The sequence below is a fragment of the Lynx rufus genome, unplaced genomic scaffold, assembly GCF_022079265.1.
Source record: "Lynx rufus isolate CCGP_SWC_20201006 ecotype Redwood Valley unplaced genomic scaffold, mLynRuf1.p SCAF_6, whole genome shotgun sequence".
NCBI lineage: Eukaryota > Metazoa > Chordata > Mammalia > Carnivora > Felidae > Lynx > Lynx rufus.
Genome location: NW_025814878.1, coordinates 22,923,418 through 22,951,391, shown reverse-complemented (window position 1 = coordinate 22,951,391; position 27,974 = coordinate 22,923,418). Strand labels below are relative to the sequence as shown.

Sequence of the window (27,974 nt, the reverse complement as noted above, 5' to 3'; positions counted from 1 at the left end):
AGCACATAAAATATTTCAATTATTTAATGAGAAGTAGAAGTTAATTTATTCTATGAAAGTTCATTTAATTTACTTATTTAAAACACTGTGTAAATGATAAGTAATGTCAAAGTCTTGTATTTTCTCCTTCAGAAATGAGAGATTTGAACACAAGAAAACAATCAACAACTGCTATGGACTGAACTTGCCCTTCTCTGTCCCACCCCCACCCCTAAATTCACATGTTGAAGCCTTAATGCTCAATGTGACTATATTTGGAGACAGGGCCTATAGAAGGTAATCCTGTTTAAATGAGGTCATAAGGGGAGCGCCTGGGTGGCTCAGTCGGTTAAGCTTCTGACTCTTGATTGCGGCTCAGGTCACGATCTCATGGTTGGTGAGACTGAGCTCCGTGTCAGGCTCCGCGTTGACATCTCAGAGTCTGCTTGGGATTCTTTCTCTTCCTTTCTCTCTGCCCCTGTCCCCCGTGTACATGCTCTCTCCCTCAAAATAAATAACAAATAGATTTTTTTAAACAAATAAATAAATAAATGAGGTCATAAGGGTGAGGCCCTGACCCAATAGGTTTAGTGATTCTTATAAAAAGAAACACCAGAGAGCTCACTCTCCCTCTCTCTTCATGCTCAGAGGAAAGACCGCATGAGAAGAAAGCAGACATCTGCAAGCCAGAAGAGGGGTCTCACCAGAAAGTGAACCCTGCCAGAACCTTAATCTTGGACTTTCCAGTGTCCCAAATGGTAAGAAAATAAGTATCTGCTGTTTAAGCCCCCCAGTCTACGGTATTTCGTCATGGCAGCCTGAGCAGATGAGTACAACAATTTCTTCACATTTAAGTCATTAACAATCACTCATTTCATAGAGGCAGCTCTGTAAAAGAACAGCATGTACAAAAAAAGAATCATAGTATTATTAACCTTTATTCTCATGAAGTTCTAATTTTTCCCTGGATTCTGGGTATCAGAACATAAAATAAAATGAAAACCGACTGAAGCCCCTGAAACACTGGCCATTGATAAATCAGTTCCACCCCTGAGCTGCTGCTACCGGGATCATACTTTAATGACACTAACAATATATCAGTGCCATGCAAAGGGGACACTATTAACAGTATGACAGCGACACATAAAGGAGAAACCCACCATCATTTTGGACTCCATTTAGAAACACACAGTGACTCTTGTACTAAAAGGAATTCAAAAATGATAGGCAAAGTCCTGTAGCGGATAAAGCACAGGCTCAGGGCTCACAGGACTGGGAGTCCACCCCCAGGCCTGCCATTTACCATTCATCCGCCACTGAGCAAGTGATGACTTCTGTGGTCTCATTTCCTCAAGCTGCCATAGTGCCATTTTCCTGACAGGGTCTCGGTGGGCTCAGGGTGACATGCGGAGTGCTCAGCCCAGGGCCAACACACAGCAGGAGCTCAATACATACAGATAATTAACATGAGCGAATCTTTATGACAAGCAGACCGATTCCTGCCCTGCTGCCCCAGAGGGAATGCAGCTGATGGGAAGAACACAGGTAGGACCAACTACTCAGACAGCACACTCGTGGGCTGGATGGACTCCCTGCTCTAGTCACTCAACAATCTAGTGCCCGGCCTGGTCCTTTTTTTTTTTTTTTAATGTTTATTTACTTTTGAGAGAAAAGAAGAGACAGAGTACAAGCAGGAGAGAGGCAGGGAGAGAGGGACACAGAATCCAAAGCAGGCTCCAGGCTCCGAGCTGTCAGCACAGAGCCTGATGTGGGGCTCGAACTCATGAGCCCTGAGATCATGACCTGAGCCGAAGTCGGACGCTCAACCGGCTGAGCCACCTAGGCACCCTGCAGTCTGGTCCTGAACAGGCTTACATCTGTGTAAGTACAGGTGTCACTACCATATGACAAAAAGAAAAATGTGACATTCAGAGAGTAGAGCCATGTTATCACGTCATCTCTGAAACCTACAGAACTGCTGTGTTGGTTTCATATTAAGCTATGGAAGGATATGACTCGGTGCCTGCTAACACCGGGTACCAGCATAGCCAGGAATATCATAAAGAATCAGAAGATGACAAGTGCTAATATCTGAGTTCAGGCTTTGATTCTGCTACTAATTTTGCGTGACTTTGGGAAAATTAGCCAACCTACCTGACTTCTAAATTAGAGGGTATGTACAAAATGATCTCCAAGATCTTTTCCAATTAACTCCCAGGACTCAATTTTTGTTTTTCTCTTTGAGGAGCTGTGTGTAATTACAATCAGGTCTCCCGCCCCTGAGGGGCCTTCCTCCCTGCACACCGTAGAAAACTAAATGGGACTGAGAGGCTGGGGGAGCAGTTTATACCTGTGGAAGACCCAAGAGCCCTCCTTATACATGGGCTGAAGGACTTTTGATAGAAGAATGCAATACTATCCATGACTTTCTATCTTCAGGGCCAGGCTTCAAGGCGTGTTCAGCCTCTGCTAAAGTAAGTGGGGGTTGTGCTAAAGCACACAGATCAACTGATGTCCTTGGAATCTTTTAGTTAGTTACCACCTTACCCCAAATCCTCTTTACTCCTTAAAAAATGTTGCCATCCTCCTCACCTGGCAGGTCTACTGAGCCCTACCCTGCTGGACCAGGAGACACAAACAACCCTCTCTCTCTGTCTCCCCCAGCCGGGAAACATGAGGCTTCTCCAATCCCAGGCATCTAAATCAGTATCTGTGGAATCACATGGTCTGCCACCCTCATTTTTTCACCTCGGTGAGATGTCTTCAGCTCACTTTGTGCTGACACCAAGTGATTCACAGGTATTATCTTCACAGCCACTCAGTGAGGTAGACACTGCTATTAACCTTATTATAAGAAGTCTGAGACACAGAGAAGTGACGTCACATGCCTGATGTCTCACAATAAGTCAGAGGTGGAACTGGAATTCAATCCCTGGACTGTCTGACTCTACAAGCAAACAATGAGCCATTATGTGGAAGGGCGTGATGTGCAACACCTCCCAGGGACTAGACTCCTGCTCTGTATTGGGGACAAGTTGGCCATCCAATGTGAAGAGCCCGATCTTCTCATATCACTCTTAGCCTTTATCATCATCTATTTACAAGGCCCCTCACTTTTCAGATTTTAAGATCTTTTAATCTTCAGCCTCAAAGGCAAAGTCAGTTCTGGAGAAACAAATAATGGCTGCTTAGTCACAATGATTCATTTGTTTTATGTTAGAGCTTCAGCCTCTGCGTTACCAAATCCATCCTGCAACAAGCATTTATTCTTGCCAGTCCTGAGCTTGACTCATGATATAGCTGCTGTGGTATGTGCTCACATCCATATCCCTCCCACTAACGTGTATCCAGATCCCTTAGCTGTTCACAGCCTGCCAGACAGCCTTACGGGCTTTTGTACACTACATTCATTAAGTGACCACTTCAGAGACTAGATGCCAAGATTAGCCACAGATCTGTCAAAGTTCTGCCCAGTAGCAATTTGGATTAGGAAGACTGCTGTCCCAAAATTCATACATGTCTTTTTGTGGATAGTCTTGTCAAAACCACCGACTGTGCTAATGGAATAAAGTGAAGTATGAGATCAGGGGCAGCTTTGCATCTGACTCTACTGGGTACAGCATTATTGGTTGTTTACTAATTAATCCTAATCCCCCATCAACGTTTTTGAGATGAACATTCAAGTCAGGCTGAAATGACTGTTCATCTTTTGACTATGCTCTTACTAACAGTGCTGTCCCTGCGTTCACAACACACTGAGATCAGGGAGGTTAAAAAAAAAAAAAAAAAAGGCAAAATACAAAGCTATGACTGGAAGGGCAAAGAAGTCGAATAAAATTACCTACAGAAAAAAACTCAAATATAAGTCGACTGATGTTTGTTTGAAGGTCAAAAGCTTCTTTTATTTTCTATTATTATTTTTTAAATATTTATGTATTTATTTTGAGAGAGAGAGAAGACAGAGACAGAGAAAGAGGCAGAGAGAGAACCCCAAGGCTCGACGCTCTCAGCACAGAGCCCGATGTGAAGCTGGGTCTCACAAACCACGAGATCATGACCTGAGCCAACATCAAGAGTTGGATGCTTACTGAGCCACTCAGGGCCCCCCCCACAAATCTTTTCCATATTATCTTCATGATTTCTAACAATATTATAGTATGATAGATCTCTTGTACAGCTTTGAACTTAGCTACAAAACTACTATGAATAACTTGAATGATAGGTTTTCTAAGCTCACATTTTTCTTCACGAGCTACCTGAATCAATCATACAATTCTCTGATAATCTTTCATGATGTCATAGAACGCCAGAAAGCCCCAGTTGGGAATGTGACACTATTCATGCTGATTTCAAACTTAACCTGTATCATCTTCAGAAAGGGGAACGCTGTATTTCCCCAAGTGCAGAAGACTATTCGCCTGCTAGACATCTCTGTAAGTGCTCTCTTGAATCTGTCAACATATTGTAACGCTATCAGTTTTATAGCAAATTTGAAAACCAAATAGTTTTAAGGCACAAGTATTGTATAGATGACCTCTGTATCCTTGTTCCTCTGAGAAAATGGTTAAGAATAAGAATCTAAGACTTGTCTCACTGAACTATTAGAAGGGTAGGTATTACCTGGTAAGCGGGTGATGCCTTAACTCATTCGCAGTACACTTGCTGCATTCACCTCTATTTACGTTAACATGCATATGCTTACCATTCGTTGAACATTCAACAACAACGGTTGAGCATCAACAGTCCAATGCTTCCAGGCACTGTTAATATGTACTGGGCTACAGAAATGACAAAATGGGGCGCCTGAGTGGCTCAGTCAGTGAAGTGTCAGACTCTTGACGCTCAGGTCACGATCTCACGGTTCATGAGTTGGGATTCTCTCTCTCTGCCCCTCCCCCCACCTCAAAAATAAACAAACAAACTTAAAAAAAATGACAAAATGACACAAATTCTTTCTCTCGTGGAGCTTATATCCCAGTGGGGGCAGACAGACCATAAACAAGTAAGTAAAATATATATGCATGCTTGGATGTTGACAGTAATACCAAAGACATATCAAAGACATGCTTAAATAGCTGCTATGGCAGAAGGAAAATCTATCTATTCCATCTTTCTAGATTCTCTCAGTTCTTCTCTCAAGCTAACTTATCATGATGTAAAAATAAAATAAATATTCTATAAAATAGCTTACATTAGCAATTATGGCAGATCCACACAAAAAGTACAACCACGGTGCTCATTTGCTACTAATGTGATAATGCAGAGTAGAATGTTGTTTGGCCCACTGTTATTTATTATTAGTATTTCATGAAAGACCACAGAGTAAGGAACATCAGCAAATATTTACTATATGTCTGTTTTAAAATTAGTACTGTGCCACGTATTGGGATACAAAGAATTAGAAAACTATGGTCACAGCCTTTAAAAGTTTAAAATATATGCAACCAGGAAGTTATATAAAATCCAACTAGGAAAAGTTCATTAGAGCATAAAACAGCATTAGAATGGGGTACCCAGGAGTGCCTGGGTGGCTCAGTCTGTTAAGCATCTGACTTTGGCTCAGGTCATGATCTTGCAGTTCGTGAGTTCGAGCCCTGCGTCAGGCTCTGTGTGGACAGCTCAGAGCGTGGAGCCTGCGTCAGAGTCTCTGCCTCCCTCCGTCTCTGCTCCTCCCCCACTTACAATCTGTCTCCTTCTCTCTCAAAATAAATAAATATTTAAAAAAATTAAAAAAACAAAAAAGAACGGGGCACCTGGGTGGCTTAGTCAGTTAAGCACCTCTTGATTTTGGCTCAGGTCATCATCTCCTGGTCTGTGAGTTCAAGCCCTGTGTGGGGCTCTGTGCTCACAGCGCAGATCCTGCTTGGGATTCTGTCTCTCCTTCTCTGTCTGCCTCTCCCCTGCTCATGCTCTCTCTCTCCCTCTCAAAATAAATAAACATTAAAAAACAACAGCATTAGAATGCTAGCAAAAATATGATGTTATGCAAAAGATAATACAGAATGAGAAAATGATGGAATTTCCAAAACAGGAAAAGCCAATGAAGACCAGGAAGTCTTCAAAAAGAGGGGGTGGTGCTAACTGTGACACAGCTGGAGAAATAACATCTATGAGATGATTTTGGTGATTAAGACACAAGTTTATGAAGGCCTGGACTAGGATAATAGCACAGGCAGCAAATTTAAAGGCATGGATCTGAGATTCATTTTGAGGACAGCATCAGCTAGTCTCATGACTAACTGGATTGAGGGACAGAGAGAACATGGCAACTTCCACCTACATACTAGGCTTGAGATGGCTGACGCTCCAGCTTGAAGACCAGGCTGAGTCTGGCTAACCACTGATAACTACAAGTGGCCTGAGGTGCAGACTAGTAGTGCCCAGCACTGGGCCACCAAGGAAGAGAAAAATGTGTTATTATGCAAAAGATCCAACAGCTAAGACTGGTACTCAGAAAGATGCCAGTGCCTCCAGCAATAGCACACGTACCAAAAAGAGCTGAAAGAAATGATTTCTTAGGGCCAGAAAGATATTGGTGCAATTGATCAGGACACAAGAATCACCTAGAGGAGTCAGTTTGGGAATGAAAGTTGACAAACAAGCTAGTTATACAGAAGCTGAGGTTCAGGTAAGGGGTGGGGGGGGGGGAAGCATCCACAGCCTTATGAGCTGCTGAACGTGAAGAACTCTTATCATCAAAAAAGGAGAGTTGAAACCAATGAGAACAAATGAATTTCTTTTCCCCTTGGGAAAATACAAAATTACAGCTTAGAGGAGAGATGGTGAAAAAGATGCAGAAGTCAAGAGAGGGGAGTTTGAAGGAATGGCCTGAACAGAATCAGAGGAAACAGAGTGGTTGAGGAGATCTTTCATGTATAAAGCTTTTAAGACAGAAAAATAAAGCTTTCAGAGTACGTGTGCTCAACCAAATGGACAGAACAGTCCCAAACATGAAGAATTACACCTGGCTTTATGTTATAAATTGAAGGATAATGTAGAAAGAACAAGGCACATGACATAATCCTACCATAAAAGCATTAAAGCATGACTCAGAGATTTAACCCACAGAAAGTTATTAATAGGTCCTCCCTGTTTGCAAAATAGTACAAACATGACATGCCACCCAAAACAAAAAGACCTTTATTCTCCCTCTCTACCTTGCTTTTTTAAAAACATGGATTAAAACAAAAGTCTTTAACGATTTCAATGTCAATTTCAACCCACATCTAACAGTGAATAATCAGGCTGAATGACCAATCATTTTAAACTTTGCTTTGTTGGAACTTATGGAATGTATTCCATTTCTTTTCTTTTTTTTTTTTTTTTTTAACTTGAAAAGCTTTAAAGTTTGAAAGCTTGGTAACAGTTGGTGCTACCACATTCCAGAGATCTGTTATTATGTGACAGCCCCTCACCCCTTCTTTTTTAACATTCTACTGTCATTATAGTTTTTGCAAAGCACAGTTTAAAGATGGTTGCTCAGGTGTGCCCTTTGATTTTTAGCACTTAAGATTTTTAAAAAATCCTTATATATTGTAAGGCATAATTTAAGTTTGATGCTAGGTTTTAGAGGACTCTTTTACAAACGTATGTATGTGTGCGCACATGTATGCTTACAGGTAGATTTATGAAGGCTGAAGAGAGTCTCTCGAGATTTAGTTGCTGCTATGATGGCTTAAATGGAAAAAATTAGGCAAAAAGTCACTGTTTACAATCTAGAAAGAAAATGCAATTAATGCCAATAAAAAATAAAAGGACTGATATATTTCATTAAATATAGGACTGATACACTTCATTAAAATTATGATTTTCAACAACAAAAAGATCAGAATTAAGGAAGCCATGATATTTATTGAACACGGACGGGATAAGAAGAAAAACTATGTATGTTATGTGCTACCTCACCAAAAAAGTCAAGTTGTAGTAACAGGATAATACAACCATCTGAAAATGACTTTCACCCATATCATATAATCTAAGGAGCATGATGGGTCAGACTCTTAGCAAATACCTTTTCCCGCCTATCCCTGTATCATTGTTCTACAGTCTCTGCCTCTTGTATCTTCCGGGATAGCACCTCTACATCCTCTAGTGGGAATCTCCAGTGGCACGTGACACCCTTTCAATACCACCTCCTATTATAATTGCTGTGGGTTTATCCCCCGTCCCCCTACACTACAACTAGCCCTGGAATGTTGGGTCTTAATCTCTCCTTGTCTTTTGAACACAGTACCTGGCAAATAAGGTTTTTGAATTTATAAATTAATGAGTCGTGTTCTGTCCTGTGGATATGAATTGAAATTGGGTCTACATCTTAAGAAAAAAATTGAGGGGCGCCTAGGTGGCTCAGTCGGTTGGGCGTCCGACTTCGGCTCAGGTCATGATCTCGCGGTCCATGAGTTTGAGCCCTGCATCGGGCTCTGGGCTGACAGCTCAGAGCCTGGAGCCTATTTCAGATTCTGTGTCTCCCTCTCTCTGACCCTCCCCTGTTCATGCTCTGTCTCTCTCTGTCTCAAAAATAAAGAAATGTTAAAAAAAAAAAAATTAAAAAAAAAAAAGAAAAAAATTGAGCCACTCAATATACAAAGCTAGGCAACTTGCAGAGTGTGCAGCCCAAAGCTATACATCTTACAACTTTATAGAATAAGAAGTGAAATCATTTTTGTTTGGCCAGCATGTTCATGCTTTCCACAAAAAAACTAACAGTGCTTGGCTCTGAAACACACACTCAAACAGAAAGATATGAGTTAATGTGTAAAAGCTACTTCGCAATGGGATTTAAATCGTTAACAGAGTAGTCTCCTGACACTATGGAGCTACTTCTCACACAGAAAGAAATCCACGTTGCAAGTCTAAGGAGAGATTTGATAGGGTGAGACCTGACCCAGCTGGAGCAGGCAGAGACAGGAGAGGGTTCAAGTGCTAACCCTTGGATGGATCCAAACACAGAGTGCAATACCAGCCATCCCAGAGCAGTGGGCAGTTTCTTCTTTTTGCTTATCTGGAGTCTCTTTCTGCTTCACTGGCTCTATTTCCTCTGATCTGATCCACTTGTCAAGCCGACCTGAATCAGGGAGTGGTGGGCATCGCTCGCAGGAGGAAGATACCCAGGCTGCAGAGTACTTCTGGGAAAGCACGAGCCTGATGGCCACACACATCCCTGCCCTCCAGGAACCCACCAGCCTGCAGGAAGCCTATCAGGGACAGGGCACTTCAAGCCTGGGTGGAAAGTTGAGGCACAGAAAAGCAGCAGAGCTCGTTCCCTCCCACCACGTTGCTGAAATCTGTGTTGAAAAGACCTTGGCAGGAAAACAACTGACCTCGCATGACCATTATGGCAAGGGAGAGAAAGAATTAAATAACGTCAACAGACTTGAAAATCAGCTTGCAGTGAATCTCCCAAATTTGGGGTTGTGAATAAGAGCGATAGAAAAGATGGGGGACAGGTGCCGGGTTCTTCTCCAACTGAAACATGAACTCTTACAAAATGCAGTGGAACTCTAGAAAAGTCATGGGTCATCTCCTGGAAACATGGTGGCAACCTCAGTCAGTTCTAGTTTTAAATTAGAGACATTCTGGAAACACTGAGATGCACTGACAGGCATTTCATCTTTCCAAGGGATGTAAAGACAGTATCCTGTTTTAGCAGTTTTGCATAAATGGGCATCAAAGTAAAGGGGGAGTGGGCACTGGCATCCTTGCTCAAAGTTCTGGGAGACAATAGCGCTTTATCTTGGCTTCCTGGTAAGGCAGTCGTCAGGACGCAGCTCTCCGGGTGATTACGTGGCAGCACCATAGCTGCTAACCTTTCACAACGACCTTAGGTAACAAGCGAAAAATCAGACAGCTCAGCAGGAGGCTTTGCCTTTTTCCTGGCAGCGTGCTGGTAGCCTCTGTCTATAGATTCAACAGCAGCAGTTTTTTCACACGGAAAGCAGGAAGTGCCCTGGCAGTGCGTGTGCTCGTGACTGCTCACATAAAAAAGAACCATAAGCTTACTGTCCTTGGTTTGTTTGCTTTTTTTTTACGCTGTAAAATGTAAGCTGAGCCCTCACGCCTCTTATAATTACATTCTCTCAGGTGCCACATGAAACCGTGATTATGAGAAACAAAGTGAAAACGACCTCAATCCTGGCCTGGCCTTTACTGCTGCTTACAGTTTAGCCCGATGTTTCCATCACATACTAAGTTGTGTTTCACGTCCCTCTGTACAACTCGTAAAGACACGTATGGTTGTTACAGTGATGGCCACTGGCTCAACGGGAAGCGTCCCTGAGCCCGGAGGTGAAAAGCAACATCTGCACAGCGGCGTCCCCGCAGGACCGGACGGGGGCTGGGGGATGGATACCTAGCTGCTTCTCCCGCTCCTCGCGCCGCTCCCGGGCCAGCCGCTGCCGGTCATCAACCCGCAGCACGGGAGGAGGGTCTGAAAAGGAGAGCAAACATGTTAGAAGGGCAGATTTTCTGATACTGCTAAATTCGATGGATAAAATATCACGACGTCTTAACAACAATTACCATAGATGGCTATAGTTCCGGTGATACACTTTATTATTACATCGTTTTTCTGAGAACTTCCAAGCATTGATATACGCCAAGATATACTCTCTTATGTAATGTCTTTTTCTTCTGTTCAAAGACATTACATAAGAGAATAGGATTACATATCCTAAGACTTCTCATCACAAGGAGAAAAAACAAAACAAAACAAAACACCTTTTTTTCCCACCCCCATATCTATAGGAGATGATGGATGTTAACTGACCTGACTGGGGTGGGTGATCATTTCACAATATAGGTTAAGTCACATCATTATGCCACACACCTTCGATGTACGGGGTGGCGTATGTCAGTTCTACCTCCACAAAAATGGGGGAAAAGTTTTAAAAAGAAAAAAAAGACACACAGCCAAAAAACAAAAAACCCATTATGTAAAAACATGACATAACTGTAGCCTTTTGCCTGTTTCTATCCAACAATATATACGATGCTTTGTTGTTCCTAAGCTAGTGAACTTCTATCATTTTTATGCTTTAAGAAGGCTGTTCCTCAACAGCAAACAGAATCCTAAGTGAATTTCTACTGAATATAGTATTCAGTGAATACTGATAGATGTTCACCAGTTGGATGTAAGAAGCCCAGCTTTGAAGTCACACACCCAAGAGTTCACTTCCTGTTCTGTGTCTCACTCAATATGTAAATTTGGCTGAGATACCTACCTCTCTACGTCTCAAGTTATGCAGGACATGGGTTTCATGGATTTTTATTTATTACCTATAAAATGGAATAAAAATAGAACCTATCTGACATCACTGTAAGAATTCAATGAAATACTTGAAATGGTGTTAGTATGGTGCCTCGCCCACAAGCTTCAGTAAATTAATTCACTCACTGAACACACGCTGAACATCAACTATGCACCAGGCACTGTTCTATGTGCTGAAAAGAAAGCAGTCAGGAAAACAAAAAGCAAAAAACAAAAATCTCTGCCCTCATGGGAACTGCATTCTACTCAGGGAAACTTGATAACAAGGATAAAAAAGAGATAGAGCATGAGGGGTGCCTGAGTGGCTCAGTCAATTAAGTGTCTGACTTTGGCTCAGGTCATGATCTCATGGTCCGTGGGTTCGAGCCCTGCATCTGGCTCTGTGCTGACAGCTTGGAGCCTGGAGCCTGCTTCGGATTCTGTGTCTCCCTCTCTCTCTGTTCGTCCTCTGCTTGCACTGTCTCTCTTTCTTTCTCTCAAAAATAAATAAAGATTTTAAAAAATTAAAAGAAAAGAGATACAGAATGAAAACAAGGGAAAAATATATTGAATGTTGCATTGAGATAAATGTTAAGGAGACAACAAGAAAGGGGACTGTGATATGGCAGGAAGGGTATGTTTAAGCATTTTAGACAAGAGATCGTAACTTTCACGTGCAGAGTCCTGATGGAAGGGACAGCTAGCTGTGCAGGTGTTCTAGGAGGTGGAAAGCAGGCACAAAGGCCCTGTGGCCACAAGCACCTAATGTGTGTAAGAAATGGGGAGATCGAAGAGCCTGGAACGGAGCGAGATCAGAGAGCACTGGGGCCAGATACGCAAGGGCCAAGGCACAGGGCTCGTTGGTCCTGGCAGGGACTCTGGATTGTACTTGGAGTGAGACGCTGTTGGGAGCTTCCCAGCAGAGACCTACACTAATAGGCTCACTTTGGTACTATATAAAAAAGCAAAATTATAATAACAATGCTGATGAGGATAATGACCTTAAAATCAGGTTTATTTTCTCTTCTCTTAAAATGAAGTATTCTTTTAAGATCTCATGTTAAAAATAGAAACTTACTGGTGCAATACTGTAGACAGCATGGTAGCACTTCATCAACAAATTTAAAGGCTTTATATCCCAAAGGCCTCCTAAATGGCACAGAATTTGCACATCTAGGGGAAATAAAAACTGTACAAAGACCCCTTGGGAGCCTGCATAAACCTGGCAGTGAGAATCATGAGCAAGACTAAGTGATGACATTTTATACCCTTGTTGTTTTAAAGTATGATTTTTAAAAACTGGTAAAAGGACCCCGCAGGAGGTCCTACTTATTATTATAATGACTTATCAGATTTGCTTATTATTTATGAGATTTCAAGCATTTTTTATATAAGAAAATATTGCTCCTGGCCCCAAAAGGTTTACTTCTGAAGTTTGAAAATGGGCATGTGAGCTCCTGCTCAGGCACTTTGTTAAGGGCCACACACAGGGGTGTTTTACTGTCATTTGTTTTTGGTGAAAAGAAATGACAGCACGACAAATGGCATTTTGAAAAAAAGAGCTGTCTAAGCACAAGTCAAAGTGAAGTTAGATCTCTAATGATTAACTCACCACTTTAGTAATATTCCTTAAACAATGAGGTGTACCTGTTCACAAATGTAACTGTAAAACTCAAAAATCAACTTTACTGAAAAAAGACGTGTAAGCACATTACAGAAAGTCCATAAAAAAGAATTTAACTACTTTGAATTGCATTTATAATTCTGTCACAGGCAATCTACCGATATGAAGGATGTGATGTTGCTAGCTTACTTTCAAGTATGTGCAAATTTCATGCAAAATTTTAAAAAAATTTTGAAAGAAGATTTTAATAACACCATATGGGACATGCACTTACCCTCATGTACCCTCTTCTACCCAAACCAATTCTGAGAGCCCCCAATCAATAACTGGTTATCAATATAACCCAATTATGAACTGTAATACTTGCCTTTTAGATACATTTTTGGAAAACAGCAGTGTGAGAGGTGCTTTTTTTGTTTTTTTTTTTTTTTTGCAAGAGGTGGTTTCTATACTCTCATTTCATATGAAGATTATGCTCATCACATGTAACAAACTGCATCCTGCCTGATCACACACTTTATAAGAAACAAGGTCGTATACGGAGTTGCACAAATATACCAGTTAATCCCTATAAATAAGGCCAATGCTTACAAGTGCAATGATTCCCACTGATCTTTGAGATCAGGGCTGAAATGATAATCACTATTCAGTAGGGGATCAGATTTGAGGAAGTAAAGAAGTAAGGCATAGTGATTGTGATATGCTAGATGATTCTGGTTGGTTTAGGAACCTGGGATTAGCAAATGTGAAATTGTAGAGGGAAAAAGGCATTCAGTTTAAACTGTTTCTATCCTTTTGATTACATCAAGAGAGAGTCACTTTGGTGCTAGGATGCCAATAATACTTATGGCAGATAAAAGATGGCTATGAACGGGGGTGGGGAGGAACAGAGCCTTGTAGGTTTTGTTCACGGCTTATTCCCAATCCCAGGACTACACCTGGCAGAAAGGAGAACATTCAGTAAGTATCGAACGAATGAGCAAACAACCTTAGCTAATCTTCAGAGCCTTTAAACTTCCACAAACACGCACCAATAGGGGCAAACAAACAGCTATCTTGTATTTGATAACAGACTTAAAAAAAATATAAATGCTAGCAGTTATAGTTTTAATAACCAAAAACTGATAAAAAAATATCTTTAAAGATAGATTTCCAAAAAGGACAACATCTAATCGAATAATTCTAAGTAAATAGTGCATTTTCTGTGATTCTTTGCCTCCCTCTCATCTCCATCCTCCTATCACTTTTCCCGGGAACGAAATCAAGGTACAGAAAGTAAATGAATAGCATGAACTTTCTCACTGCTTCCTGATTGACCTAACATGGTCAGAAGGCAAAATGGTAAGAGCAACAGAGTGTCTGTGTGAGTCCGCTCGCAGCAAGGAGCGCTCTGCACTCAACCTCCTGCCTGTGAGGACTCAAGAGCGGGGTAGCCGCCCACACTGGGGCACTCTTACGTGTGACAGGGAGTGCTGTGGATATCCTGTCTTCGATGACAGGTAGAAGCCTGGACCACAAACTAGAACTCAGTGACTCTCTCAGATCAAGAAAGTCAACTCGCTCTGAAAAGGCTTTCTCAAGAGCTTTGACTTCAATCTGAACAACTACTGTTTACAAGGTAGATAACTTCATCAGGGCTTGCATTTTACAAAGCTCTTTCGTACACATTATTGTTTCATTCTTGACACTAGCTCCATGAGTTAGCAGAGCATGTATTCATTCAACGACGAGTTCTTAGGCCTATTTTCCAAATCAGAAAGTGGAGGGAAACGTCTGTGAAAAGGAAGGCGGCACAGCAAAGTGTTGGAGCTAGTTCTTAAAGCCACATCCCTCACTCAGTCCGTGCTCTTGAGCACATCATGGCACCAGGAGAGTCATTACAATGGCAGGATGTAGCAGCCAGGGAAGGCCTGAAAGATTCCAAGGCCTGCATTCCTCTGTGAGGGAAATGATTTATAAACAGTAATGAAATTCTTAGTGGTTCTTTTAAAGACTTGTAGTGGAGGGTGATAAAGGGATAGAAATTAAGAGGAATTTTTAATGAACTTGAGTTTCTGCTTTTCTCAGGTATGTATAGTGCATTAAGAGACTACAATGTTCTCTTCTGATTAGGTCACACTCTGGATTGTTTGGAGGCAGCTGATGGAGTCCTGAAGAGCCAGCTCCCACTTTGTAGACATGGACAGATCCATGACTTTACAAATGGTCTCTTTTGGTCTGGGTCCAAGTATTCACAGCTGAGAATACCGGTCTTTTCTGGAGAACACGAGACATTGTGAGCTCACACTTATAAACCACAAGCGCCTTCCATACATGTTTTAAAGATAAAATATTACAATCTGAATGTTATTAACATCAAAGAGATGTTCTAGACTTTTCCAATGAATTTTAAGTATCAGAAGGTAAAGGAGGGAAAGACATTTAACTAAAATTTACTGAAATAAAAGAGACTCTGAGAAATCATTTGGTCAGGATGCCCATATCAGGTGAGAGCAATACTCAAAATATCCCAAAATTTAGCACATACTTTACTGTTTTTTCAAGTTCTGGAGAATGAAAATTAATAAACTGCTCTAGACAGACATTCCCATGACTTGTATCCCATAAATTAAAGGTTTTACTCAAGCCTCACCATCCAACATGAAATCTCTTATATCATCCTTTGGAGATACTAAAGAAAATAACATGGTGGTTTTAAAAACGAGACCCGTTGACGAACCTCTGCTTATCTGTATATACAAGAAAGCAGACACATGATGCTTAAAAGGTCTAATCTGAATGGTCGGGGGGGGGATGGGCAAAATGGGCAAGGGGAGTGGGAGATACAGGCTTCCAGTTACAGACGGAAGAAGTCGCAGGGATAAAAGGGAATATAATCAATGATACTGTAACAGTGTTGTATGGTAACAGATGGTAGCGACACTTGTGAGTATAGCATGACTAGTAGAGTTTTCCAATCACTATGTGATACAGCTGAAACTAATGTAACACTGTGTGTCAACTATACTAAAGAAAAAAAAAAGAGATAATATAAAATGAAATGTCTCCCTCATTTAACTTGACTTTAGCAATATAATTTTTTTTAACGTTTATTTATTTTTGAGACAGAGAGAGACAGAGCATGAATGGGGGAGGGTCAGAGAGAGAGGGAGACACAGAATCTGAAGCAGGCTCCAGGCTGTGAGCTGTCAGCACAGAGCCCGACGCGGGGCTCGAACTCAGGGACCGCAAGATCATGACCTGAGCCGACGTCGGACGCTCAGTCGACTGAGCCACCCAGGCACCCCATTGACTTTAGCAATATAAATCAAATGGCTCTATAAAGAGATGGCCGTCTGAGGTGGGAAGATTTTTTTTTGGCCTCTGTAGTCTCTAGGCACTCTACATCTCTTTCTTATCACACTGCAAATTTGGTGTTAGAATGACCTATTCATAGACTGGTTTACTCCATCACACTGTCAACCAGAGGGTATGGATTATGTTTTTTTTTTTATTAAAAAATTGTTTCTAATGTTTTTTCATTTTTGAGAGACAGAGCATGAGCGGGGAAGGGGCAGAGAGAGAGGGAGAGACAGAATCCGAAGCAGGGTCCAGGCTCTGAGCTGTCAGCACAGAGCCCGATGCGGGGCTCGAACTCACAAACCGTGAGATCATGACCTGAGCCGAGGTCGGTCGCTCAACCGACTGAGCCACCCAGGCGCCCCTATGTTTTTTTTTTAATAATAAATCCCTTAGTGCTTAGATAGTGCTAACACCAGATGAATAAACAAGGTATCAAGACATAAAAGCATAAACTCCACAGTAAAGAGTGGTAGAAATTAGAAGTGATGGTTGGTGGGGAAAACAAGGGGACAACAGCACCTACCATTCAGCTATGTTTAATTCCTACGGTAAAACAAACGAGGTTTTCATGCTAAAGGGCTCTGCTTCTACAAGGATCCTCACCTGAGTACAAGAACACAAGTCTACCAGAATAAGGCCTGTGAGGACAGGGATCCTGTTTTGCTCACTCTGTGCCTCTCATGGTCCTGGGCACAAAACAAGTACTCAATAAGGAGTAGATGGTGGTTGAGTGGTTGGCGGATAAATGAATGGACGAAAAGGTAAACTGATGAAACGGTGAAGCTCAGCCTGCTAATTAAAATTCCGTTGAACCTACATACACATCATTTCCCGTGAAGGGCTGCTCATGCAATACCTGCAACAGCACTGAATATTTGTCCTTCTTCTAAGTGACAAGTCAGATTCATCTGCTCTGTTAAGATCTTTTCCCACATGGACCCCACCCCCTACAACAAAACTAGGTATAATGGAAAATGTTTCCGTTGAGACTAGAAAGAGTTATTTCCATCTTGATTCTCACTGTTCTTGAGTGACTTCAGTCTCAGATGCTGCCTGAAGCAGGTTTCCGATGCCCTCGTGGGTTGTGCACTTGGGCCTCTGCCCTCCTCTTACTGTTTACCACCATACTGGACATAGGTCTCTCCCAAGGACCACTCAATGACTGCTGGGTACCTGGAAGCAGCTTCATCGTCTATTCAACTCTTTATGTTTACAGACTCTTTGCTTCTTTGTATCACTGAATGGAACAGACCATGAATCACAGGTTATTAAATGAAATTACTGTGTAGGTGTACAATCATTGCAGGGAATAGGGAACAAAAAGATAATTCTAGACCAGCTTTGCTATGTGTGAAGATTGCCTTAAATGGTTTTTGAAAATGTCACAAAAAAGATATGCGATAATGTACCTGGGCACATAGATACAAAAAAATTGTGTCATATGCATCATTTCAAAAGAGAATAGTAAAATGATTACCTCTTATACATTGTTTGGCAGTAAACAAGGCACCCACACACATCATTCTCACCGACTGTCAAAATGATTCTGAGAGATAAGCAGGGCATGTATTTGAATCTCCATTTTAAATAGAAAAAATCGAGGCTTTAAGAGGTTCTCTGACTTAAACTCATACAGGCCAGTATGAGTGTGTGTCTTTTGGTAGCAGAACCAGAACCAAGCTCCTAAATTCTAGCAATGCCTTAAGGCTTTAGGGACAACCTTTTTTTCTACAGCAAACACGATGTATAGTACCTGGTTTATTTCCTGAGTAGTTGCTATTTTGTCCTGAAATAGCAGAGGGCCGGTTGGAGGCGGTTTTCTTATCATGCACTTTGTAGCTGTCAGGTGCTATATGAATGAGACAAAAGAGAAAAGACATATTTAGTTTCTTAAAATTTATTCAGAAACATTCACCTAGTCAACGTTTGCTGCTAACCTTTGTGTTGGGTACTAGGCTAGATTCAGGAAATAAAAAGACGAAGCCGTTACAACTCTTGCCCATTCAGTGGTAACGACACATCCCCAAATCAATGGCCACGGCTCCACCAATCCTATAGAAGTGGCAAGTTCAAGGGTCCATGAAATCATTTACCCTGGTAGTCCCAGTTTATACATAAAGCAACCATGTGGAGGCATGACTGCTATCCAAAGTCTCTGATCTTACTTTTTACAAAGTTCATGCATTAGGAACCGCCAAAATTCCAAGAACATATAGGTCACCAGAAAGGAACCAGGAGATATAATTTACCAGGATTTTGAAAAAGCCTCTGACAAAAGTTCCATAACAAAGATTATTAAACAGACTAAGGGAAATGTATTCTAGGAAAGGAATGAAGAGGAGAAATACCAGGTAATTGCTTATATCAAGTATAGATCCTATACTTTAAATATATTGCTCTTTTTTCTTTACCCATATTACTTTAATGTATTTTCAGAGGATATTTAAAGGATGTCTGCTACTGTTTCAGATACAAATCATGCCAAAAACCAAGCCAGTGAGTTTCCCTGCCTCCTACTCTCTGCCTTAAAACCTGCACTGCCCCGTCTTCCCCACCAATTAAGGCAATTCCATCCTTCCACATGATCATACCCCAAACCCTGGACTCATCCTTGACTCCTCTCTTGCTATCACTCCCCACGTTCAATCTGTTTAGTAAGTTCTTCCGGCTCAACCTTACAAAACATCTTGCCACCTCTACTGCTACCTTTATGGTCATTTCCTCCCTGTGTGGTTGCAATATCCTCTTACCCAGTCTCCCCGATCCTCCCACGGACCCCCATTAGTCTATTCTCATCTCAGCAGCCAGAGTGATCCCATTAAAACACAAGTCACATCACTCTTCTGTTCAAAACTCTCCAACAGCTCCCACTCTGCTCAGAGTAAAACCCATGGTCTCCAGAAGGTACTATATGGTCTGGCCTTTACCTTGTGCCACCTTCCCTCTTAATTACTCAGCTCTAGTGATACTCAGTTCATCGCAGACCTTTGAGTGGACTTGAAATGTTCTTGTCTCAAATAAGCAGGTGGATTTCTGGGTCTCTGCTCACATATGACATTAGAGTTCTACTGAATTGTTTATACTTTTTCAAAGTTTATTTATTTATTTTTGAGGGCGGGAGGGGCACATAGAGAATCCCAAGTAGGCTTTGTGCTGTCAGTGCAGAGCCTGACGTGAGGCTCGATCCCACTAACTGTGAGGTCATGACCTGAGCCAAAATCAAGAGCTGGATGCCTAACTGACTGAGCCACCCAGGCACCCCCCATTCTTGAATTGTTTAAAGTACCACCTCTACCACTCATCACCTGGCACACCTAAGCCTGCTTTGTTTGCAGCCCTTGCCCCCTGACATATTACATGTTAGCTCCCTCTCCATGAGGCTGAGGAAATTGACACTATCTAGAAAACAAGAATTATTTGCCCAAGAATTTTTTAAACTGAAAGGGTGCTATAATAATTATGCTTCAAGAAGACTAAATTTAAAAACTATACTCAAGGTATATTAAAAACAAATCACTAAGAAAATAAATTCCCTAAATTTACCTTTGACATCTACATGGGGAATGCACCAAATTTTTGTGGCTCTCTTTCAATTACATATAGTGTTAGCTGTGGAAGATCAAAGACTAAATAGTAAAATTATCTTATACAACTCTTTTAAAATCGCCCAGTTTTGATCTGTTTGCTTCAAATAACAGCTTAAAACACAAATATTGATCGACTGAAGTTTTATTTATTAAGCTTCCTTTGCTTTATTTGCAAGGAAAGGTCTGTAAAGATACAGTAAAAATGAGCAGATAGCAAACAAAAAATTAAATAGCAAAAGGCCTCACTCAGTGGTTTCTGATAGGACTTTGCTACTAGAAATTTTACCAGGCAATCTACTACTGGAAAAGAGCAACACTGTACATAGTTGACACACAGGCCCTGACACTGATCCGGAAGGGAAATCAGAAAGTAGGTTGGCTCCTTTAATGCTGCAACATATCCTCTCATCCCACTTGCCAAGAATTAGTTGCCAGTTATCACCATGTGGCAGGTGAAACCCATGCTGGTCAGTCTTGACCTCTAGTCTCACATCTTTAGAGATAGCCTCTAAAAATAAAAAAAATTTAAAAAAATGACTGTATTTGGAACCTTTGTTGCTTACTGTGTATAGAACAATCTTTCTCCTTATTCTGCAAGTTAATCTTATTAAAATTGCTCATAAATAAGTTACTTGTTAAGTAACATAACAGAAGGAAGCAGAATGCAACACATACTTGGAGTCCTAGGATTATAATTTTCTTTTTGTTATATAGCTACCTCCAGAACTCAGGAAGTAAAGCCTTAATTAGTAAGCTTTTTAAGAATCTTCTATTTATTATTTTTAGTTAACTGACAAGGACTTAGAATGATTTGATTAGAATATATTTCAAACGTATTTCTTTCTTTCTTGCCTTACTATATCTGACATAATTTAATCTTTCTCTGGTGATTGCCTATCTGCTATGTCCCCAGGTCCTGACAATAGGCATCAATCCTAACTGAATATTACATAAGAGTCTCCTCTGAAGGAGATTAAAAAGGCTGAAACACATGTTCAGTCCACATGATTATTCCAAATAATAACTAATAAAAAGCTTCTTCTGGGTGGGGGAGGGAGGGCTATACTTGCTTTATTATCTTGAAATTCAAATGTAAAAAATACATTTCTGTCAAACTGGAGGTCTGGTTACTCAAATCCCCATCTATCTGCATCTGACTTCCATTGGATCTGCTCCAGCTGAACATCTATCTGCCTGCCCTCTTTATTACTATCTGAATCTCAGTAATTCATTTCTATTCCAGAAGACTTCCTATTCATTCTATCCCAGAAGACTCTCTGAGTCCTGTTTATAACAAGACAAATTTAAAATCTTAAAAATGTTTATGTGCATGAAAAACCAACATTTAATTTAGTAAAATAAAAGTAATTTAAAAAATGGTCTGTTTAGTCCAAGATTATATACTGTTAATGTCTAACCTGTAGGCTGCACATTCATCTGAAGTTTTTAAGTTATCTTTCTGCTTTTCTATCAGTCTTGCCCTTCCACAGCTGTAAGAGTTCTTATTTCTCCAAACACCTCTCTGGTTGACACTCTATTGTGATAAGAGGGAAGATATAAAGTCAAACAGATCTGGGCTCAGGTGATATTCAGGAAGTTTCTTGACTTCTCTGAGTAGGTAAGTGTCTGTGTGTGTGTGCGGGGTGGGGGGCATACTGCCTACTCACAGGGCTGCTGGGAAGATTAATGGAAAAGATGTATGTTAAAAATCTGCCATATGGCTTAGCACACCGACAGGTGTTTAACAACCATTCCTGGGGCGCCTGGGTGGAGCAGCCGGTTAAGCGTCCGACTTCAGCCAGGTCACGATCTCGCGGTCCGTGAGTTTGAGCCCCGCATCAGGCTCTGGGCTGATGGCTCAGAGCCTGGAGCCTGTTTCCGATTCTGTGTCTCCCTCTCTCTCTGCCCCTCCCCCGTTCATGCTCTGTCTCTCTCTGTCCGAAAAATAAATAAACGTTGAAAAAAAAATTTTTTTTTAACAACCATTCCTTTTCTCTCTTTCCCCCTTCCATGGAGGTCCCGGGCCCCCCACACCCACAACACTTGCGTGGTGTAGCAGTGTGTTTGCAAGCTTTGAGGAAACGGTATGTGCTTTGGTGTCAGGTGACCTGGCTGTGTCCTAAATGGGCTGTGAATCCTTAGCAGACTTAACCTCTCCATCTTAACTTTCCCATATGTGAAGAGGGACGATACTTACTTTCAGGGCTGTGAAAATTAACGAGACCCCTGGGCCCACCACGAGGCTCAATAAATGGTAGAAAGCATTTTTTGGCTCTCTCCTTATTCCCTACACAAATGTGGGAAACTGGATTTCTGTGTCTCCAGGGCTTTGCTTACCCAGCACCAACAGGGACAGTAAACTTGTGTCAACTTGGTGACAGTGGTCCTGGGGTGCAAAGTCTGACTCACCTGCTGGCTTCAGAGTTTTGTTTTTTTTTTAACAATCACACCTCTTGGGGGTCCTCAGGTAGGCCAGGCTTGTTGGTATGGGTTTTAGGGTACTTCCTTTGGAAGAGGTAATCCTCAGTGTTTCTGGGACTTACAGAGATAACAGTTTTCTGAGATTTTGTTTTGTTTTGTTTTGTTTTTTTTAGAGAGCGAGAGTGAGCAGGGGAGGGACAGGAGACAGGTGGAGGAGAGAGAATGAGAGTCTCAAACAGGCTCCGTGCTCAGCGTGAAGCCCAACACGGGGCTCAATCCAGCAACCATGAGACCATGACCTGAGCCGAAATCAAGACCAGACGCTTAACCGACTGAGCCACCCAGGCGCCCCAAAGAAGTGACAGATTTGAGTCAGAGCTTGAGCACCAACCAGGTCAGAAGGGATTAACAACTGAGGACCTGAAATGGAACTTCCTTCTTTTTTCTTCCCTCTCTTTTTAAAGACTTTATTTTTAAGTAAGCTCTGCACACAACGTGGGGCTCAAAGTCACAACCCCAAGATTAAGAGTCACATGTTCCACTGACTGAGCCAGCCAGGCTCAGATTTAATGCCCTTCAAGTTACCATCACATTAGGTAAAATGAGCCTAAAAAAAAAAAGAAAGAAAGAAAGAAAGAAAGAAAGAACGAACAAACCCCAACTCTCCATTATAATAATGGGAAATAAAATCTTGTGATTTGGTTTTAAAGCAAAGTACAGGGAATTTCACTACTTGAGAACACAATGAAAATAATTTATTTAAGATTTCCAACATTTAAAAAACTGGAAATCCTAGACGACTAGCAGACAGGATTGCATATACCATTTTTTATTTTATCATTAAAAAATACCATTTTTTAAATGACTCAGGTGATTTTCCAGGATTAATTTGAATCTCTTTCATTTTTTTATAAAGAAAACTGAGTCATCCTCCATGATGCTCAATAAGTGTTTGCTAGCCTTGTAAAATCTCTATTGATCTTCCTGCTAGCTTGAAAGCTTTATTCCATTAGTGCCACATCTGAGAGTGTTAAAGAGGAAGGATGCAGAGAAGCATCCTTGCGGTCTGGGGTTCTGTCTCTCTCTAAACCACTCTGAAACAAAATATAGAGACGACAGACATTTGGAGCTTTCATCTGGTAAAAATCCTGCAGCTCCAGTAAATGCCCCAGATGCACGTCTAAAATCCATATCCTCTACAATTCACTGTGTTCCTTGCAATGACTTCCCATAAAGGTCACGGGCTCTCGCTGCTTTGTTTCTATTTTTGGCTTTATGGTCTGTTGAAGAGTCTCTCTCAACAGATCAAAATAATGGGCCTCAACAATGCTCAATTTAGTAAAAAAGCTTACTCTGACAAGACACTTATGACTACAACCTTAGGAACCATCCTGAGTTTCTTTTTTTTTTCTTTTTTTTTTTTTTCTTCAACGTTTATTTATTTTTGGGACAGAGACAGAGCATGAACGGGGGAGGGGCAGAGAGAGAGAGGGAGACACAGAATCGGAAACAGGCTCCAGGCTCTGAGCCATCAGCCCAGAGCCTGACGCGGGGCTCGAACTCATGGACCGCGAGATCGTGACCTGGCTGAAGTCGGACGCTTAACCGACTGCGCCACCCAGGCGCCCCTGAGTTTAAATCTCACTGAATGACATGTGGTCTTGACGTCCACAAGGCTAATGTATTCCTCTCACTATTTTTTAACAGAGTTTAGCCATCAGGCCCAGGTCTATATGGGTTCTTCTTTGCTCTATTGTTCAGCTGGACTTGGTGGACACCCGGCTCAGCGTACGCGAACAGCTTTGGGACAGACTAAGTTAGAGGACAGGACAAGAGGTTGAACCACAGGCAACTGCCACTTCTGTAGTAAAAAAATGGTTGAATATTGCAACTTCATAGGTCTACCCTAAAAGATTCAGTTTGCCTGTGCGGGAAAGACTTAGCACAGCAGGCGTCAGGGAGCTCTCCTTTGAAAGGCCTGGTTTTGCTCCAATAAATTTTAGCTCTGTGTCTGACTATAAGCGGAGTCCTGAATCTTCCTAATGAATGAATCACAGAGCCTGGGGTGGTCTTGACAGACCCTTGGCACACTAAAAAAATTACTTATTTGAAAATGTGACTACAGAACACAGTTGTGGCTGGCAGTTGAAGAATGTTATTGTTTAAAAAAAAAAAACAAAAAACAGAGAACGATTACAGAGTACTTTTCAGGCAATTCAGTGTTTCACCTAAAATCTTCTGCTGTAGCATCCTTTTACTTATTTACTTGACCGTTAAATTTTGTTCTGATAGAGCTGCCAGGAGTATTGCAACATAGATATTAAAGGTTTTATCCAATGTTATTAATGACATTTGCATCATAACAAGGACAGAAAGCAAACCTCAAATGACTCTTCTGATTGTTCTACATAATGGAGAGCTTCTCAGTTTAAATTCCTCATAATTGTACGTGAAATTATAGGAATGGTGAGGCTCAAGGGAGCTGACACCAGACAAACCTGGGTTCAATTTTCTGCTTTACCTTTGTTTTCTTATTACTGGCAGACAGCACTCGACTCGGGGACACCTTGTGCTCAGGACTGGGAAGAAAAATTAATGTGTCTCCTGCTACCACTTTTCTTTTTCTGAATCCCTAAATCCCTAATTCTAGGTTACTTCTTCAAACTCTGTTTTGGAGCTTCCGATTCCCCCAGTATTTTCTCTTCTCTTCAGAAAAGTGGTCTCCTCTTCTGGCCTGAAGCATGCTCTCTATGTTAGTCACTTTCAAGTCTGCATTTCTAAGTATGCTCTCTCAAATATAGTCCCCGTCTCCCACCTCTAGGGAATATATGCTCCTGTATCTGTGTGATCACTGGAAACTATGCCAAAAGGCAAACTAACTGTCCTCACAGAATCAGCTAACCCCGATTGTCAGTCACTTTGTTACCGTACCAATGGAACCACCACACTCCCAGGGTCAGAAATGTTCATTTTTTTCCCAATAAACATTTATAGGCACACTCACGGGCCAGCCACTGTACCGTGCACAAAGAGCACAAAGATCAGAGGACACAACATCTACTTGCAAGATGCTTATTAACTTTTGGAGGAGACAATATGAAAACACACGAAATTGTAGCCATGGGTCAATTCACTTTTTAAAAATCAATATACCACAGAGGATTAATAACCAAGCAAATGATGTAGGTAGTACTACAGGGAGTCAGAGGTGGGAGAAGATACTAAGGGCATAGTAGTGATACAAAACTTCATCAGATAAAGCTCTACAAGAATGGAGAGAATCTGTGTAAGTGAAGAGTGAAGCAGAGAATATTTATGGTTGGAGGATGCCATAAGCAAAATTATCTAAGCAATTAAAAAAAAAAAGATAATCAGGGCACTGTCCAGTCAGAACAGCAGGTTTAAGACGGTAGGCAGTTGAAAATAAGACAAACAGGCTGAGGTCAATGCCTCCTTGAATTCCAAGTTTGTGTGGACTTTACCCTGAAGGCAGTGAAAGTCACTGAAGTGTGTGCTGTGGACCTTCTGGCTGTGAGCTACTGTAACTTTGGGGGATTCTGGGTAAATAAGAAGTGAAGCCCTATAACGAGCCTGTTGGAAGTGTATAAAAAGTGCCTACCATCTTAACAGAAACAGTAAAAGGAAACCAGACTAAAACAGACATCTTAAGAATTCTGCTTTCTGCATAATTTCATAATTATTCAGATTTTCCCATTCACCCTTAAGATGTACCCAAGAAATAAGTACTTGACCATTAAGGGAACACAGTGACCCAACTGATCACAGTGAAAACCATGCCTGTCTGTCATTGACGCAACACAGAACAGGGAAGAATAGTCAGTGCGGTTGTCCAAGAAAGGAGCCCAGGGCAGCGAGGTAGCACCACCCAGGGATCCTCCCTAAGGCTTCGGGGTCTCCTCTGCTTCGAATCCTGCAGGAAATGGGACCCCAGCCACCAACTCCATGGAGCAAGGGCAGTGGGGACGATGAGGAAATGCAGAATGGAGGACATATGCCTGGTTGGGAAACAGGTGGGGTGTTTTGAAGGTCATTTTGCAGGAAGGTCAAGGAACCAAGATGTGGGCAGAGGCTGACTGGTGTCTTTTATCTTTCATAGATTGCCACAGGATAGGGAAGCAGCCTCTGCATTATGCAAATTTACAGGCATTATGCAAATTTATAGGCAGTGTATATAAGTACAGATGTTGAAAAACAGTGCAGACTGTAATTTGCCCTTCCACACCAGAATAAACCCACTTTGTGGTGTGGTATAAAATCTAGCCACATTTAATTCAACATAGCAATAAGAATAATGAACCATTTATTCAACAATCTATTGCTCATTTCTTGTTGCAAAAACAAATGCAATTAAGAACATATTTGATAATGCATATCAGAGTCTCACGTTTCATCCTTATTCATTCTGCTGACAGAAACAATTCAATTAAGATTTGCTTTTTCTCTGTATTTCATGCAGATAAAACAAAAAGTTACGACTTGGTGGCTACCATAGACTGCACGGAGAATTTTAAGTTTAGGGGGAGCTCATTCAAGCAACAATGAACAGTGACTGAGTCATTTTCTGATTACTTCATTTCTGCATAATGAAGAAAAATGAAAAATTTATGACCATGATAGAAAAGGATAGTCAACCAAAAGACAAAGAAATTTGTCCAATACTGAGATAATACAAACCCAATACAAAGACACTGGTTTTATAAATACAATTCAGTATTGTCTACAGTTACATGATCCATGGGAACTGAATCCACCAGAAACACTACTCCTCGTCTTTAACTATATCATGAAAGCAGAAGAATGGAATAGACACACACAGTTATTTATTAATACTTTATACTCCATCAATGTCCAAAAGGAAGTTGCAAAAGTTACACTGAAACGTCAAAGTGAGCATCAAAAATACTGACCAACCATAAATTTTCACCAAAAAAAAAAAGATCCAGTTTTTATGTATTAAATCACATATGGAAGGAACAGCATAAATGTTACCTAAATAAGAGCAAAAGATAATTCTGTCAAAACAAGTTACCAAAATATTTTTAAGGGATCAGGAGTGGGCAGCTTGTTTGCCTCTGAAGAGCTCTCATCACAAACCATTGTGCTCTGAGCTTACAGAACCCTAGATGGTCTCCAATTAAATGGAGCTGGAGTTATTTTGTCTTTGACACTTGGCAGGGTGCAGTGCTGTGATAATGCTCTATTTGAGAAACCTGAGGGCAGGGGCCATGCCTTTCATCCTTAGGATCTCCAACTTCAGCGTTTAGCTCGCTATCTGGCACATATGTGACACTGAACAAATGCTTGAAGGGGATGAGAGATGGCTGGAGGGTGGGTGGTGTACCCTGACCAACTTGTGGCAAAAGCCCAGAAAGGGAAAGCATTCTTGACGAGTAAAAAGAAAAAGTATACACGTGTTCATTTTTGATGGCTGCTAAGATTATAGACAAAAGGTGACCAAAAGGATTGCCAGATTACAGTCATACTCACTCTGTGTCAGGAAAAAACCCAGAAAATACTTAATGTAATTCTAGCCTGGTTTTGATGTGACCTCAGGCAAGCCTCAAAATCAAATGACTGCTTTTGCAGCCATATAATAGAAAGGTCTGCCCAGTATCACTTCTAGTGGGTATTCTGGGAATTGGAGTGACAAACTCCAACTACAACAGAATATTGCCTGGACTGCATGGGAAGAAGCAGGAAAACATTACAGCCTCTGTTGGAAATATCAGAAAGGTTACAAAACAAGCATTTCAGC

General features: G+C 41.3%; 1 protein-coding gene across 1 annotated transcript in view; it reads right to left on the bottom strand.

The window, feature by feature from the left end:
* Window positions 1-27,974, bottom strand: part of MAP7 (microtubule associated protein 7) — a 151,536-nt gene that overhangs the window by 44,673 nt on the left and 78,889 nt on the right. Inside the window, exons 2-3 of the mRNA XM_047102962.1 lie at window positions 17,944-18,039; window positions 10,328-10,405 (exon numbers count right to left, since the gene is read on the bottom strand). Of these exons, the coding sequence (XP_046958918.1) occupies window positions 10,328-10,405; window positions 17,944-18,039 (174 nt within the window). The remainder of the gene's footprint in view (window positions 1-10,327; window positions 10,406-17,943; window positions 18,040-27,974) is intronic.